The sequence below is a fragment of the Protopterus annectens genome, chromosome 5.part1, assembly GCF_019279795.1.
Source record: "Protopterus annectens isolate FY-2018-M chromosome 5.part1, PAN1.0, whole genome shotgun sequence".
NCBI classification, from domain to species: Eukaryota; Metazoa; Chordata; order Ceratodontiformes; family Protopteridae; genus Protopterus; species Protopterus annectens.
Genome location: NC_056736.1, coordinates 293858309 through 293876616, shown reverse-complemented (window position 1 = coordinate 293876616; position 18308 = coordinate 293858309). Strand labels below are relative to the sequence as shown.

At 39.0% G+C, this 18308-nt stretch overlaps 1 protein-coding gene across 20 annotated transcripts in view; it reads left to right on the top strand.

Moving 5' to 3' along the window:
- The window catches only part of MBNL2 (muscleblind like splicing regulator 2), a 1807613-nt gene that overhangs the window by 1326101 nt on the left and 463204 nt on the right, over positions 1-18308 (top strand). For all 20 annotated transcript variants that reach the window (XM_044072969.1, XM_044072965.1, XM_044072976.1 and 17 more), the window contains one exon: positions 17259-17522. In XM_044072969.1, the coding sequence (XP_043928904.1) occupies positions 17259-17522 (264 nt within the window). The remainder of the gene's footprint in view (positions 1-17258; positions 17523-18308) is intronic.

Sequence of the window (18308 nt, the reverse complement as noted above, 5' to 3'; positions counted from 1 at the left end):
ACTGGCCAAGACAACACTGGTATCCGCTCCTGAAGAGCCTGACACATTCCCCACCATGGATCCTACCTCTAGTTCCTCTTCTGTTGTCCCAGCACAACTACAAAACCCTTCACAGCCATCTCAAAACTCTAAATCTAGCTGCATGGAGAATTGCTTGATTTCCCAACAATTTCTCCTCTCCAAGGAGGTGCAGGATGTTATCTTGGAGGCCAGAAGACCCTCTACTAGAAAGGCCTACTCCGCCAAATGGAAATGATTTTGTGCCTGGAATCAAGAAAAGGGACAGAATCCTTGGGTAATAAATATTCCTCAAATTTTACAGTACCTAGCTGAGATGTTAAACAATGGACTTTCCTTCTCCTCCATCAAGATCCACGCTTCAGCCATTTCCGCACAATACAACACAGATCCTCCTTTATTCTCTCATCCTCTCTTAAGGCAGTTCCTCAGTGGGGCAAAGAATATAAAACCCCCAAGGAAACCACCAGTCCCTGCTTGGGACCTCAACTTCGTATTTTAAAAGCTGACCCTTCCTCCATTCGAGCCAGCTTCTTCCACAGAGTTACAGTACTTGTCATGGAAAACAGCCTTTCTTCTGGCTATCACCTCAGCACGCAGGGTTTTGGAGCTACAGGCCCTCATGGCTGTGCAACCATTCATCATTTTCCATCAGGACAGAGTTTCCTTACGAACCAACCCTACCTTTATGCCAAAGGTAGTATCCAGTGTAGCTTTGAATCAGACTATCCACTTACCTACCTTTTACCCTAATCCACAAAACAAAGGGGAAAGACTACTACATTCCTTGGACATTCACTGGCAACTTCGTTACTATTTGGACAGGACAAAGCCATTCAGGAAAACTGAGCAACTCTTTGTGTCCTATGCTACAGGTGCTCAAGGAAAGGCTATTTCCAAACAGACAATTTCAAAATGGATAGCCCACTGCATACGCTTTTGTTACTCATTTCATGGAAAAACTGTGCCTGCATGCATCAGATCCCACTCCACCAGAGCCACAGCTACCTCTGCAGCCTTCCTCAAGGGGGTCCCTACCAAGGACATTTTGGAAGCAGCCACCTGGAGTTCAGTGCACACTTTCTCCAAGCACTATCACCTCCCACTATACTCAAAATCTAGAGCGGGCTGTGCCACAGCAGTCCTGCAGGGCATCCTAGCCCCTCCTAGTTCCACTTGGTGCCTACCACCCTTACTTAGCTTTGGGATTCTACCCATCTGTTATGACTGCAGCTGTATGCACGATGAACATAGTACAGTTTTGTACCTACCATAAATGTAGATGTTCAAGTGCTTATACAGCTGCAGTCCAGGTATCCCTCCCTCCATCCCCTCTTAGGACAAACACTATTCATATAACCTTTTGGGGTATTCTTTTATGGTGTATTTGCTTGCAACTACTGTTATTTGATTTATCAACATTGCATTTTTGCATAACATTATGTTTGTCTTCCTTCTGGGGGCACCTGACATCTGGGGCAAGAAAAACGGAAGAAAATGTCGTCTGCTGCCTCTTTTATACCCCTGCCGCGCTGACGTCAGGGAAGAAGTGATGACAACTGACGCCAGACCTAGACTTTAGAATTCGGCCGACCGAGGACCCGCCTGACGGCAGGATAACCCATCTGTTATGACTGCAGCTGTATAAGCACTCGAACATCTACATTTATGGTAGGTACAAAACTGTACTTTGTGATACGTCTGCTACTGGCAGTACATTAACTGAATGCATAACTGTGATTGCCTCCACTGCTAAAGTAAAGGAAAAGAAGAAATAAACTGGTCATTAATAGCAATGAGAAGCATGGCAAGAAGCAAGTTAAAATGACTAAGGGATTTAAGCTTTCAGAATTTAAATAATGATGTTATAGTACAAGTGACCGTGGATAATATGATTTCAAACATTCTGCACATTAAAGGAGTTGAAGTTCTTGATGCTGGTTGCTTCATTGAATGTGATAGATCTGGTGTAGAAAGAAGGCAGGAAAAATAAATAAATAAATAAAAAGAAAAAGAAAACCGTTGGGTGGTTCAGCTCCTAATACAGTATGTACAACTAGTCTTGAAGCTGCATATAGTGTAGAATTGAGCACACAGTACCAGAGATGGATACAACTGAGTAGTAATAGCATGAACATTAAAAAAAGAAAAAGTAGTTATGAAAAGCTTATGGAATATTGTTTTTTGGTGATTCTGTGCTTCAGAACACAGTTAATGGATTGTGCAAATTAGGTAAAGAGTGAGTAAAAATATCCTGTTTACCAGACTTAAAGTTGGGAGGATATTGTTTCATTACTTCCTAGGTTACTTAGTGGTGAAACTTAGCTATAATTTAATTCTAATTTATGTTGGAACGAATGATCTGAAGAATCCACGTATAAAATATATGAAGAAAACTTTAATGCAGCTTATAGAACTACTGGAAAAAGAGTATGTGGACATAGTATTAAGCAACATTATCCCTTCTCCAAGAGATGACTTCCGCGGTGGTGCAGCGGTAACGTTGTTGCCTCACGGCAAGAGGTTCTTCCGTTTGATTCTCGGTTGCAGTGCAGGGAGTGCCTTCTGTGTGGAGTCTGCATGTCCTCCCTGCAGTTGGGTGGGCGTTTGAAAGACATGCGTAAATGGGCGTGCCTTCGTTGAAGGTTGAACGTCAAGCTGGCACCTCGGCGTTCGTGAAAATCTACTGCCAATCATTAGCGGACCAGAGTTCCACTGTGGCGACCCCTAACCAGGAAAAAGCAGAAAGACAACAAGAACAACATCCCTTCTCCAAGAGGTAGTGACTACTTGTAAAGAGGAATTTGTTTAATTATTAGCTAAGAGAGTTGTATACAGAGTACAGTGCTACTTTGGTAAAAACATGGGAGAATACTGCTTATGATTTATGCTTGTTTGCTAGTGATTTAGTGATTTGTATTGCTTGAGTCCTTATGAAGCAGGATTTATGATTTGGAAATTTTCAGAATCTGCTCAGCCTTTTTTTATGAAAATGGATAATAACTCTGTCAAAGTATTTATTGGCAATGCTTAAAGTATTTGTAATAAACATAATGAATTAAATGTGATTATACATCTTGAATGTTATCATTTATTTTTGACTGTGGAAGCTTGGAATTTGATCTGGTTAACTTTTTCAGGTTATGTAAAATATGAATGTTTGAGGGAGAAGTTTAGAGGTGGTAAGGTGTTAATATTGGTTAAGAACACCATTCCTTCTAAGTTAATGTGGCAGGACAATCAACTGGTAATTTTGGTAATAGATCTGTATAATACTCCTGACATGGGTAGATTCGTGGCTTGTTATAGTAATACACAAGTGAAATTTTTAGAATACCTTCGTAACTGTGTTGTGGCAGTAATCTTCTATTGGGTGACTTCAACTGCTGAGATATAAACTTGGGGATATTTTACTTTTACTAATTTATTTGCTTAACAATTTTAGATCTTATACATTTTTACAGACTAAAGCAGATGGTCAAGGAACATATTCTGTATGACAAAATTTTGGATTTTATATTAACCAATAATAGTGGATTGTTTCTAATGTGGAAAGTCATACTCCATTAGGAAGGTCAGATCACAACTCTTAACTTTTAAGTCTAAACCCCTTCACAAAGTTAAGAAATGTTATAATTATGGTAAAATTGATTATAAAGTTATAAAACAGAAATTAAACATAGTTAATTGGACAACAGCATATGATAAGGAGAATTTATATTATGGTTACTCTATATTTGAAGATATAATGAAAGATGGGAGTTGAACAAACTGAGATTAAATGCTAGTAGAACTAATAAGTTACCTTATTGGTAGAAGTATACTCCTTTTAAAAATTTATAAGAGAAAAAACAGATTATTTAAATTTTGTAAATATTATCCAACAAGGTCAATTAAAACGAAGCTTAATAGGATAAGTAAAGACCTTCAAATTCAGATAATTTAGATGAGAAGAAATTATGAAACTAAAATGGTAACACATACTACTAATAAAAAGGCATATTATAAGTATGTTAATTCCTTCATGACAGATAAAAATACTGTTAGATCTATTAATGTGAATGGTACAATTTTTTGGATTCTGCTAGCATAGCTATTGAATTTAATTAACATTTTTCTTTATATGCTTTAAGACTTTAGTTTAACTGAATCCTTGGAATGCTTGGGTTTTAATGACACAAGTATTGAATGCCCTCATCTGATGTTGTCATTTTCATTCATTCCTCAACTGTTGGGTTCATATCTGATCCTCAGATCCGATTCAGCCGCTTCTTCTAGCTCGTAGAACGCAGAAACTCTCCAACTCCTCCCTTTACCCATGATGCCCTCATCACCTTACATGCCCCAGTTCTCGTTTGCTGCCGTAGCATTCAGACGTGGTCACTGAAACCTCTCAAATGAGCCTTAAATTTTTTTCTGAGAGTTACCTTCATTTCTATTTCAGACAAATATTCTATAATTTTTCAGTCTTTTCCTCCCTTTAATCCTTTTAAAAAGTTACTGTTAAATCTCTTTCACTCTTTTTAGATTACTTTTACAATATTCCTTAAATGGCATTGTTGGTGTTCTATATAGTAATTTTTAGTACTTCCCTTTTAATTACCACTGTTGGTATTTTCCTCTCTTTTTTATCTGTTAAAAAAATAAAGGATATTTTTAATTTACACTTCTTCCCCCTTTTGCTATGTCTGACAAACCTTCAGGATTTAAAAAAAATGTGTGGTCTGTAGCCACAAAATACCCAACTCAGATGCACACACAAAATGTATCTATTGTTTAGGGCCCTTTCATTTTGGCTCTATTAATTACCATCCATTAATCAACAGGAGGTGCAGCGGTAGCATTGTCACCTCACAGCAAGAGGTTCTTCCATTCGATTCTCGGCTGGAGCACTTTCTGTGTGCAGTCTGCATGTCCTCCCTGTGTTCGTGTGGGTTTCCTCAGTGTGCTCTGGTTTCCTCCCATGTTGCAAAGATGTGTTGCAAAGAAGGTTTGGTGTCGGGCTGGCACCTCGGCACCTTGAAAATCTACTGCCAATCATTAGCGGACCGGAGTTCCACTGTGGCGACCCCTAACAGGGAAAAGCCGAAAGAAGGAGAGTCAACAGGAAGAATAAACCAATTCTTAGAAAATTGCTGCTCTGTAAACCTGTTTCTACAACCTGTGGGACTCAAAACCATAAAAGAGTAATTTTTAGTACTTCCCTTTTAATTACCACATGCTGGTGACTGCATGAAAAGGAAGAGAGATGGAGAGATCTCTCAGCTCTCTGATTATAGGGTGAGTACTGACCCTGACCAGTATCCTTCCTTCACCAAGAGAATATGAACACAATATGAGACAAGATGACAGATGATAACAATTGGCTTAATGTCATGTGTCAAAGGGATCCAGTGTCTGTGTGCCTGGGATGACATGCTTGACAAGCCACGCTGCTCTGTCAAGGGACGGCTTGCACCTATCTGCCTTAGGCAAGGCTCAAACTAAAAAAACAAACCACCAAAGAAAAAAAAATGGAAGAATTGAGGGTAATGCTGCTCTCAAAGCCAATGCTGCCTCATCAAAACCTGATCTCGAGGCCCCTTTGTATGTGGGAAAACTGTAACTGTGCTGTAACTGAAACCTGGTTCAAGGCTCCTGAGAGCAGCCCCCGGTTTTACTACTTTCTCATATCATGCTCCCGCCCAAAACAACCACCAATCCACAAAAAGGGTATATATCCATATTCATTAAGGATACCTCACACTCCAGGTTGGCAAACGCTGAGAAACCATCCAGGTGCAACTAACAATAGGCCAAAACTCAAACTGCTGTAGCATGCTATGCCTGACCTCTCAAACTCAGGAACCCCACACAGCCTTCCTGAAGACACTTGAGGGGATAAATGTCTCAAAACAAACATCATATTGGTGTGACTTCAACCCCGAATATAGACTGGGAACATTACTCAAGCCGGGTTCATAAAAATGCCATGGAACAGCTAACTGTGTTCCCACCGAGAGGAGAAAATATACTAGATCTCATTGTCACAAACATGGGGACAAAATCCCCACAGATGAGATGATCTCATAATCCATCTCACTCACAATCCATCCCCCCCCCCCCCAAAAAAAAAGACCATAGTCAGAACTTCTCTAAAACTCATAATCAACTAAGGCCATTTTTGAGAAAAAAATTGCCATGATTCAAAAGGACAATCAAGGGCCTTTTTCAGCTATGTTAGGAACCTGGGTGGAAACTCACAGATATAAATAGTCACAAGAAATGCAGAGGAAACACCCTACCTTGACCTTACCTTACCCCCTAATAATTTACCTATCTCGGTGCGGTGTAGAAAACTTGCTAAAAAAAATGTAAAATATGTCATGTCAAGATGGGTTGCAAACAGGACAGAACCCACAGGGTTAGAGTTGCTGGCTGTGACGTCAGGTCAGACTCCGGGTCACAGAAGGGGTGTCCCCAAGCAGTCGGTCCTTGGCCCTATTGTTTGGCATCTACTTCTCACAAGTACAGTACAGGCTGGGATGGGAGGACTTGAAAGTTGTTGGTGAATGCTTGCAAACTGGGCGCCATAGTGGAAGTGTGCATCACTGACTGATATCCTCAGAAGGGACTCGGAAACAGATAGCTGGTGCCAGAGCCATGGCCTGAAGTTAGGCAACCACAACCACAGAAGGTTATAGGGGACCTGGGGACCTAGGTTGACAGTGGCCTTTCTTTTGACACAGCCACCTGCTAACTTTCAGGTTAGCTTCATCTTCATTGCCCACCTGATTCAAGGATTCACATCCAGATCTAGTGAGGTCATCATTGTTCCCCCCCTGTACTCTTCACTTACAAAGACCAATGATGAGTAATATGCCCCACAAATCCCCATTTCGGTATAGCATCTGCGAGCAATGGAGCAAGTTCAGAAAAAAAACCAAAAGGATAAAAGGAGGACTCAAAAATCATCATATGCTGCCGAAGAGCTCTATTCTCTGCTCTATTCGCATACCGTGCTCCAGAGGTGACATGTGCCCTGACATACAAGGCCATGTCCAACCCGGAGTTAATGACATGCTCCCCTCAAAAAAAAATCCACCAAAACCACTAGAGCAAGAGACTTACTAACCTTATATACGGATATAAATAGGGCGTGCTGGAGGATAGATTTATCACTCAGAGACTCCCTGCTGTGGAAATAAAATCCGGTCCATGTGGGCAGCACCTCGCTGACTCTGTTCAAGAGAAATCTAGACTTGGACAGAGGCACAAAAAAAACTGGGCAGTTTTATTTTTTTAATAAGGGTGGCGTAAGCCACAATAGCTAGCTAGGCTTATAAAAATGCCTTGGGCCTTATGGCTAGTATAAACCTATGAACCTATAAAAAGGAGATTCTAACACTGAGGAATCACTTAAGAGATCTCTGGATCCGTCAATATTTGCTACTTCAGCTCCGTTATCTGAGCCTCCTCTTAAATTAGCAAAAAAATGAGATCCAGCAATGGATCCAAAACATAAATCTGATAAATCTCCACAGATCCATTCACCACATCTTTTGCTCGATCAGATCTCCTGTCAGCTTCCATTCCACTTTTTAGCACAATCTCCTCAGTACTATTCAAGACCCTCATCCACGGCCTCATCCATTTGATCTTCCAAGAACCTTACAAAAGCTGATGTGGAAAGGATGATGAGGAACTTCCTAAGGACGCAGATATAAATAGGAGTTCTCCCAGCTCCAATCCCATCAGGTCTAGAGACCCTTGTCAGTACTACTCCTCCGTTATTAGCGCCTTCTCTGATCTAACCTTAGGTTTCAGAGCTATCGGATCTGAAAGTCCTGGAGTGCGTCTCAGATCCGCAGATGTTGGTGTCTTTGACTTTGATGGTGTCTGTCAGTGGTCCAGCACAGAGTACTTCAGAGAAGGATGACTTTTGGAGCAGTAGCGTCAGCACTGGCTCTGGGGTGTTGGACTCGACTCTGAAGTTGTCGGAGGGGGAACTCTAATGGAAGACGCCATCCCAGCTGCAGAGGTGGTTCCCATAACCAGGGATCTAGGGATACTTTCTCTGACAGATCCTATCAGTGCTCCTGAAAGATGCCTGACTGTCCATCTCTGGAAGCAGTCGGGGCTCATTTATCCCTGCACCAGAGAGCCTGGCTGGAAATTACAAAAGATTCATGAGCATGGAGGATAACATCCAGAAGTTATACAATACCATTTTCCCATCCACTCCAGCTAGTATTATACAAAATGCCTGATGTTCCACCCAATTAGAGAAAGCAGCAGCACTAGAAATAACCAAGCTGCTAGAAAAAAAGAATCATCCAGGAGGTCCTCCCCAGACCAGAAAGAGTCCACAACATATTCAAGATTCTTTCTAGTACCAAAGGAAACAGGGGACTGGAGACCAATCTTGGATCGCAGCAAACTAAATTGATCAGTTCAGTATACAAAGTTCCAGATGGTCATGGTTCAGTCCATTCTTTCTTTTCTGCACAAAGACCACTTAATGTGCTAGATAGATCTTCAGGATGTGTTGTATGATATAAAAATGAACAGGCGGCTCAGGAGATGTCATCCCTTCTGGCTGGGAGCCAGTCATTACCAATTCAAAGCACTGCCCTGTGGTCTCGCCACAGCATCCAGGGTGTTACTAAGTGTATGGCAGTAGTTGCAGCTCACTTGAGACTGCAGGGTTTCCGGTTGTTTCCATATCTGGACTAATGACTCATAACTGCTCTGAACAGGCATCATCCAACTCAAGCTCGGGACTACTTACTTCAGTTATGCTCTCATCTAGGGATTTGTGTCAGTTACAACAAATCTTAACTTGAACCATCTCAGACATTGAAATACATTGGTGCACTGTTCAATACAGTCACTCAAATAGCTTCTCTCCCTCTGTCCTGGGTTCAAACAGTTCAGTTCCAGGTCAAACATATCATTCATTGTTCTTCTTTATCAGTTTGGCTGATACTTCAAGAACTGGAATTTGTGTCAGTGGGAGTCAGTCTTGTACCACTGTCAAGGTACCACATGAGGATTCTTCAGTGGACATTTGCAACCCAGTGGTCTGTTCTCCAACAACAATTATCCAGTCAAGTCAAAATAATTCAAGCCTGCAAACATTACCTTCTGTGGTGGATTAATTCCAGTCAAATACAGTAAGGCCATCCCTTTGTTCTCCCTCAACCAAAGGCCCCAATGATCACAGATGCCTCTCAGATCGGGTAGGGGGGCATTTCTTGGGAAGGACAGTCCAAGGCACATGGTCCCCCAAAGAGACCAAAACACATATCAGTGTCCTGGAAATGAGGGCTGTCCTCCTAGCACTGCAGGCCTTCCAAGACAGTCTCCCAGTCTGGACTGTTTTTCTTCAGACAGACAATATGTCAGTAGTCCGGTACATCAACAAACAAGGGGGAACCAGATGTTACCCTTGTTGTCAAGAAGCTGTTAGAGCATGGCAGTGGGCGATCTCATCCATTCACTTTCTGAAAGCAATGTACATCCTGGGGAAGCCCAATGTAATTGCAGACAAGTTAAGCAGGTCTATTCTAATGCCTCACAAGTGATCTCGAACATGAAGGTGGCAGAGAGGATTTACCATCGATGGGGCCAGCCATGCTCTGATCTGTTTGCATCTCCCCTCAGCAACAAGTGCAGCAAGTTCTTTGTCCTGATCCCCCCAGTGGAGGTGTTCCTGAGAGACGCTCTACTTTATGCTTGGCCCTCCGGTCTCCTTTATGCTTACTCCCAATATCCCTCATTCCCAAATTTCTCCAGAAAGTATCTCAATTGAAGAGCACAGTTATTATCATTGCACCTTACTGGCCTCATCTTCCACACCCACCCTGGATTCTGGATCCAACTTCAGACCTACTGTCTCACCTGACAGACATGATTCATCAGATATTTCAGGTCTCAAGTTGACCTCATGGTTTCAGCAGTCCCATTAACTGCTAGACAATCCAGACTGTCCTCCCCTGTCCATCACATTCTTTTATCATTCCACAAAACTTTCACTAGAAAAGTTTATAAAAGTAAATGGAAAAGATTTGTTTTTTGGCACATAAAAAGAATTTAGATCCCCTTTCAGCTCCAAATTCGAAGGTTCTTGACTTTTTGCTGCAATTTTCAGTGAGGGTGCTAGCTCCTCAGCTGTCAAGAGTACAACTAGCAGTCATTTCTAATTTTAATGTAAGAGTAAATAATTCAAAATTAGCATCTTCCAAGCTTTGCAAAGCCTTCCTCAGAAGACATATCTACTTAGATCTCCATTAAAGGGTCATACTTCTCCTTGGAATTTAAATATTGTTCTACAGTCCTTAACCCAGCGCCCTTTTGAACCATCAGCTAAGTGTGAAGTAAAGTTTTTGACTTGGAAAACTAGCTTTTTAGTTGCTATTACTTCTGCCAGAAGGTTGTTGGAACTCGTCATTTAAACCTCCTTATTTGATTGCTCACAAGGATAGAGTGTCTTTATGGGCCAGTCCTGCCTTTCTGCCTAAGGTGGTGTCAGAATCCAATATTAATCAGGTTATCAACCTTCCAGTCTTCTTTCCAAATTTCTCAAATAAAGAATATATGTTACACCAACTGGATGTTCGCAAACAGCTACGTTTCTATCTTTACAGAACCAAAAATTTGAGGAACTCCGAATAATTATTTGTTTCTTTTTCTGAATCAAAATTAGGCAAACTAGTTTCTAAAGTGACTTTTTAGCCAAATGGTTGCTTGTATTATATTTATGGAAATGCTGGTTTGCCATTACCTAAACCACCAAAAGCCTGTACCAACAGGTCTATGGCAGCTTCTTTAGCCTTTTTGTCTAGAACTTCTTCGGATGATATTTGTGCAGCTGCAACTTGGGCTAATCCTCATACCTTCATTGTTCATTACAAATTAGATCTGGTCTCTAGGGGAAGAGCAGCCTTTGGCTCACCTGTGCTCCGGAATATCCTTCCTTAGAGTCCTCCTGGAATTTGGGTAGCTGGGGACTCTGTCCTAACAGCTAAGGAATGAATGAAAATGATAGCATCAGATAAAAAAGTTATGTACTAACCATAATGTTCCATCTGTGTTGTCCATTTTTATTCTTCCTCAATTTCCCCTCCCACCAACCCCCTTCTTTGATTTCCTTCTGAAAAGATTGAAGAATGTTGGAGGAACTGCTCTTAATTTGTTAGTCCCAGATTCTGTTATGACATAATTCCTTACTACTGTGTAGGTCTGTGGCCAGCAAACAAGATCTGAGGTATGTAAGGTGACTAGGGTATTATGGGTAAAGGGAGAAGCTTGAGTGTTTCAGTGTTCTAGATGGAGAAAGTGGCCGAGTCATATCTGAGGATCAAATCCAAACCCAACAGTTGAGGAAGAATGAAAATGGACAACACAGATGGAACATTATGGTGAGTACATAACTTTTTTATTTCACATGAGTTGGTGATTAAATCATTTAAGAAGTTGTCAAAGACCACTTCTGTGGTTCCAGTTAGTGACATCATGCTGAGGAGGAGTGGTGGGAATATATGTGGGTGGGAAGCTTGTCATGTATCTGGAAGATTATATTAATCTGGAGCAAAAACAGCAAGTTGACATGGACATTTGTAGTGCCACAGAGCAGTGATTACAGCACCCACATTGATGTTATGCCTGGAATTTGGCTGTGCAGTACTATAAATATGTTTCTTTGTATTCCAGCTTTGTTGTCATAAACTGTCATGGTTGGCCACCTTGGTCATAAAACATTGGCAGTTTGCACTGAGTAGCAGCCTGTTGATACTGATCACGCATTAACTTTTTTCAAGGAAGGTTGTTATAAAAGTAAATTGTTGTGTTTTGTTTTACACAGCTTATGTGGTCTTTTTGTTTTTGAAACACTGATGTGTTGCCAGCATTGGTAAAAAGAGTTATTTTTCCTGTTCTTTAAGCCTTTTTCTGGTCCTCATCAGGAAGCGTATCTAAAGGCATTACTACCTTTTGCATAAAACATGATGTAATTATTGAAAAGGTAACTGTGCAGTATCTTTAAAAGTTATAATAAAGTTTTGCTACACTGTTCCTAGGGGATGGGCAGAAATTAGCTGTACAAGATGTGGTATTGTGATGTATGTACCTCACACATAAGTGTGCTGTCATCTTCAGAGAGGCTCATTATAATGGTGTAACATAACATTTGGGTAAGGAAATATTGTCCTTCTATAAGGCTAATTTTTAGGACAGTAACATCAAGAAATGCAGATATCTTGGTATCCCTTTCTAAGACAGTGATAAGACCTTTGGTGGAATAGGGTGTAGGTATTTTGTATAGTAACAAAGGCAGACATTGATAAGATGGTAAATAAGTATTACACCAGAAAGATTTATTTAGAGTAGGAAAGGCCATACAAAATAATGATTCTGTGTATTATAGAATACTGAGAGGACATTTGGTATGGACCTGTAACGTCTCAAATGAAGAAAACCTTAGAAAGGTTTTAGGTATGGAGGTAGTGTGTCATGCTAGGGACACTAGGAACAGTAATTTGTTGTTGTCAATTGAAAAGCACAGTGCAAGTTTAAAAAAAGAATTATTTCTGCAGTACAATCAACAGAGCTTGGAATAAGACACCAACTAATGTTAACTTTTCCAACAACTTAAGTAATTTAAATTGTTTTTTGTGACAAAACCTTTGCAGATAGACTGGAATAGAGCTCTTCCTGTGACCCCAGTTTGGGTCCAGAGTGTCAGTTCACACTGAATCATTGAAACAGTGTTATACCCATGAGAGATAGAAAGTTGAAGAATCCTATGTACTGTGCCCATTGCAAAATCAGTTAATTTGTATTTAACATATGCATGTACTCTAATAAGGACGCAGCTAGTGAAAACTCTGGCCAGAAGAAGAGAAAATTAGCTGGATGAACTCATATTGTGGGTTACTGCTGCAATGACCTCTCCTCAAAGATCTACTGTTAATGGCAAATGTCTTACACACGACTGCAATATTTTGATTCCAGATGAGGCAGTGCACATTGGCTACAGTTACTCCTGTGGCCAGGCACAAAGTTTTGGCTATCCCCAGAGTCTGTAGACATAGATAATTGTTTAGAATTAAAGATATCATTCTGTGGTTATCCTTTGCACCTGCATTGTATATGTAACTGATTTACTTAGCATAGACGATATACATTGAACCTTGGCTCATGCTTAGTGTTATGTAACTCTTCATAGCTATTGTTCACAGAAATATCATAATGTAAGTTGAATGAAAAATCAGGAGTTGGGGGTTTTATCTTGTTGCCTTAGCTGTAGTAGCAACTTGCAAGTTCCACAGATTGGAATAAAACAAGGTACGGCTGCTATCCAGAGGTCCCAGTTCCAGGAAAAAAAACAAACAATAGCGAAAATACAGGACGAGACCACCACTACTGCATACATAAAAGTTCCAAGGTTTATTTAAAAGAAATGAGCGTTCACATGCTGAACACTGCACACTTCTTCAGATTTCACTTTACCAATTGGTATACAGTTTTTAAATATACTAATCCACTTTAATTAGAATCAATCAAGCAATATAATCAAATAAATCAAGTAATTCAAATAACCATAGTAACTGTTAACCATTAAAACAGCTGATTAAGCATACTGCTAGCCTAAGCTATTCATGACAAACACTGTGCTAGCAAATACTAAACCTTAATACCATATAATACATAAATTTTAAACTATAAATCATGCATAAATCAAATATAATACCTATATTAAATATAATAAATATATATAAAACTTAATAAATTAATTCATATAGAAATTATTAAATGTGGTGTTTACTAGATAGCTTAATATTTACGGGCAACTAACACCGGCTTAATAATAACAAATTGATTTAAGCCTGGTTCTAAATGTGCTCGTAGTTTAAAAATCCAACATAGTTCAATAGATTCTAAATAGTTCTTATTATTCCCCCCTCTCTTGTTTTTATTTACTATCTGTAATACCCTAAACTCAAAAGTATGATCAGAATAATTATTTACATGTTTTTCTAGGGCAGTCATTTGATTATTTCTTCTTATATCATATAAGTGATTATACATCCTATCTTTTAACTTTCTGGAAGTCATACCTACATAGAAAACTGAACAATGTATGCAAGTTGCCAGGTAAATAAGATTTTCATCTTCGCAGCTTGCATAAAATTTTGGTATAAATCTGTAATTAATAACAGGATGGATAAAATTTTGTTCCTTCGAAATAAATTTACACGTTGCATTTATTACAAAGAAATGTACCCAACCTATTTTTATTTCTAATAGTATGACTATTGACTTCATTTTGAAAGTGTTTTATACATAGGATCCTTCTCAGATTCTTACTATTTCTGTATGTAAAGCAAGGAATATTGCCTACTATATTCTGAATCTTGGGGTCAACAGTAAGTACCTGCCAGTTCTTCTTAATGATGTCTGTAATATTCTTATTGTCATTGGTATATCTAGTTATGAACGTTATCTTGGCATCATTACCTATATTCATCCTATCTCCTCTATAACTAGTGACTCCTTTAATATTATTGCCTCTATCTTCAGAGACATTCAAAACAGATTCTTTAATCCTGCTTAACATGGAGTCAGGATAATCTCTATCCAACAATAAAACATGCATAAGATCAAGTTGTTGTTGCTTAGTTAAAGCATCTGTGCAGGTCCTGATAATTCTAAGATATTGTCCCTTCACTATGTTGGAAAAAACAAACCTAGGATGCATACTACTAAAGTGCAGTAATGCATTTTTCCAACAAGGCTTCCTATATAAAGCCGTAGAAATATTGCCCTGACTATCTTTTATTATGCTTATATCTAAAAAAAAAAACACTTTATTAGGTGAAAATTCAAGAGAAAATTTTTAAAAATTAGTAGTTGATTCCAAATAATTAATAAAAGCATGCAATTCTTCTATACTGCCTTTCCAAAAAAATAGGATGTCATCAACAAATCTTCTGTATAATAAAACATTCTTATAATATGAACTGTCAAACATAAATCTTCTCTCCCATTGATGTACTACCAGATTTGCATATGAGTTTGCACATGGGGTCCCCATAGCGACCCCCCACTTCTGTGCATACAACATGTCTCTATAAAGAAATACATTGTTAGATAATACAAGTTCTAAAAGTGTGCAAATCAAAATAACTTGTTCATTCAAGTTCCACAGATTGTGATGAACAATAAGCAGGAATGATTCTGTAATTAAGCTCTATGTGCAATCACGCTCTAAATATTTTAAACAGCTTCTCAGGAATGTTGCTTATGCAGATGTTCACACATTCTCAGACATTATCCCTTATTTCATTCGTATAGAGAAAGATTTCCTAGCTAAAAGCTGTCTGCTTTCTTGCTGAACACCAGGATAAACCAGTACCTATTCATACCTTACATCTCTTTACTCTCCCTTCTTTACTCGCTTCCTTACGTATATCAGTTTTGCTCTCCTGGCTTCTCGCTAAATGTACCATAAGCCTGCTTTTCTCTCACTTTTTATTACAATTTCCGTGTGTATTATACTAACTTACCTTTAATTTCTCTACAAATGGCTAACATTTCTCTGCTAAATCATTGTCATATAGCTTGCATCTCTGTTAACCAGTATTTTCATATTATGTCTAATTTGGTATAATTATTTAAACTGCATTTGTTTATTGTGTTATTCTTAGACTGTAAAATTATTATTATTAAAATGTGTTTTAGTACTTTGAGGCTTTTCTCCCCAGGTCTCCTTTGAAAATGGGCTCCTACCAAGTGGGACTTTCCCAGTAATGAAATGTCAATAAATAAATAAGTATATGTAGCAAATGTTGTGCCTAGCCATGTGTAATTTAATTATGATGTAGCACCACAGAAATCAGTGCATACAGTTAGTTGGATTTCAACAATTGCTAATCATTTTATCAGAACAGATAAATAGATTTCCTTTGGTAGATCACTTAACAGTTAAAATTAAATTATACAATGCCCCCCCCCCCATTAATATTCCAAAACGTGCACGCTGATTGGTCATTGTGCACGTTGTAAATCAGACTTATACTAATGGAAATAGGTCCGGTTGCCATTATAATATTTTTATAACAAGGGAGAGCAGCGCCAAGTCCGTTGCTGTTCTTAGCTACTAATCTCGCTATGTTAAAAAGTTTTTTTAAAAATGAGACAACTTTAAAAAGCAAGGGAGAATCTCCGTTGATTTTTTTTAAAGCTGTCTCGCTATGTTAAACTCCTTTAACATAGCGAGACACCTTGTAAAATGCAACGGAGATCTTGCTTTCTCCTTTGCTTTTTTAAAAGCTGTCTCGCTATGTTAAATGGGTTTAACATAGTGAGACAGCTTTAAAAAAAGCAACGGAGATTCTCCCTTGCTTTTTTTAAAGCTGTCTCGCTATGTTAAACTCCTTTAACATAGCGAGACAGTGTGTAAAAAGCAACGGAGAGCTTGCTTTCTCTGTTGCTTCCACCCACAGCTCTGATGTACTGTGTAAGCATACGCATGCACAGTACATCAGAACTGCCGCAGAATACCAGACAGCTGCGGAAGGGCAGCAAGGAGGCATTATGCAATGCCATTATTTAAGAAAAGTAATTATTTTTTTTCTCAAATAATGTCATTGTATAATAGCAATAACCCACTTCTGGGTGTGGGTAATGCTGGATTTACCCACCGTTGTCTTTGTTTGGCCACTCGGGCTTTTCCCTCGTGACCAAACCACACCAACCGTGGGTAAATTCAGCATTACACACACCCAGGCGTGGGTTATTGCTATATTAACAGATTTGTGTGACGTCACAGTGGAACTATTTGTTTTGGTCATTCTTTTGAGGATCTCTGTGTTGGGCCTCTGAAAGTACTGTAGTAAACTAGATTAATATTGCTGCCAGAAAGCCATTCTGTGTATCATGTTTGTAATTAGATGATACAGTATACTTTTTTCTGTGCTTCCAGAAGTGCTGAATTAACAGATTTATTTTCTGTCATCATTATTTATTAAAAATGTCAGCAAATAAAGAGAAAGAGTACTGTTTAAATGCAGAACATTAAAGAAAACTGGGAAAATGCAATAACACCTTCAAATTCTGCTAAGTTAGTGGCCAAATTTAGTTGTTAAATTGTATCATTTGCTAGATTATTTAGAGGTATGTTGCCAGCTAAAATAGTTGTCTTTCACTGTAAATTTGGACATTGAAATCAATGACTGATTATCACTGTTTTCACACAGGTCTGCAGGGAGTTCCAGCGAGGAAACTGTGCTCGGGGTGAATTTGACTGCCGCTTTGCTCACCCTGCTGACAGCACAATGATCGATACGAATGACAATACTGTAACTGTTTGCATGGATTACATAAAAGGTCGATGCTCAAGGGATAAGTGCAAATATTTCCATCCTCCAGCGCACTTACAGGCCAAAATTAAAGCTGCTCAACATCAGGCCAACCAGGCTGCAGTAGCAGCTCAGGCAGCTGCTGCAGCGGCTACTGCAATGGTAAGTGTCAATATGTGCTGTTCGTTCACGTGGCATATCGTAGTAATAGTATTTTGTGGCAGGTTTATGTGCATTCTTACATAGTGCATGCCGTTTTAACACTTACTGTGTCTTTGTAGGAATCTGGTTACTTTATTGTATTTTTTTCAGCCCTGAGTAATTTTCTTTAAGTTTGAAAAAATAGTATAACTTCACCACTCTTTCAGGGCCACTAGTTCACAACCCTTTCCACTGGATATAGAACATTTTGGCGATAAAACCTTCCAAAATGTATTTTTCATTTCACTTTTAAGAATCTCATGGGAACCCCATAGTTAGCTGTATTCTTCACTTGTGCCAGTTTTCTGTCCCACATTTTTTTTTAATTTCTCTGTACTTTGTTCAGGTTGTGCAGTGCAATCTAACATTTTGCAAGACTGTTTTTCAGTAAGTGGTATGATTTTTGTCCTTATGAGCAAGACATTGTGTTTAACATAGCTTTGTACAAAACCTGCATAATTTCAAGTATTTTTCGAAGATTGTTCCCACTGTGTCACTACATAGTTTAGAAGCAAGCATCTGTTGCAGCTTTGTTTGCATCAGTGTTAAAAATAATATTTTGAATTTCAAAAAAAAAATCATTTTAACCCAGTCACAGAAGAAAGATACAGTAGCCTGTTATGAAAAATTGGAATACTGCCCTTAAATTATTTTACCGTAACCATGACATAATTATTTCCTCATATTGAAGGTTAAGCTAATTTGCTCTGCTGTGACTGTGGCCGTTGCATATGTGCAGAGCTTGTA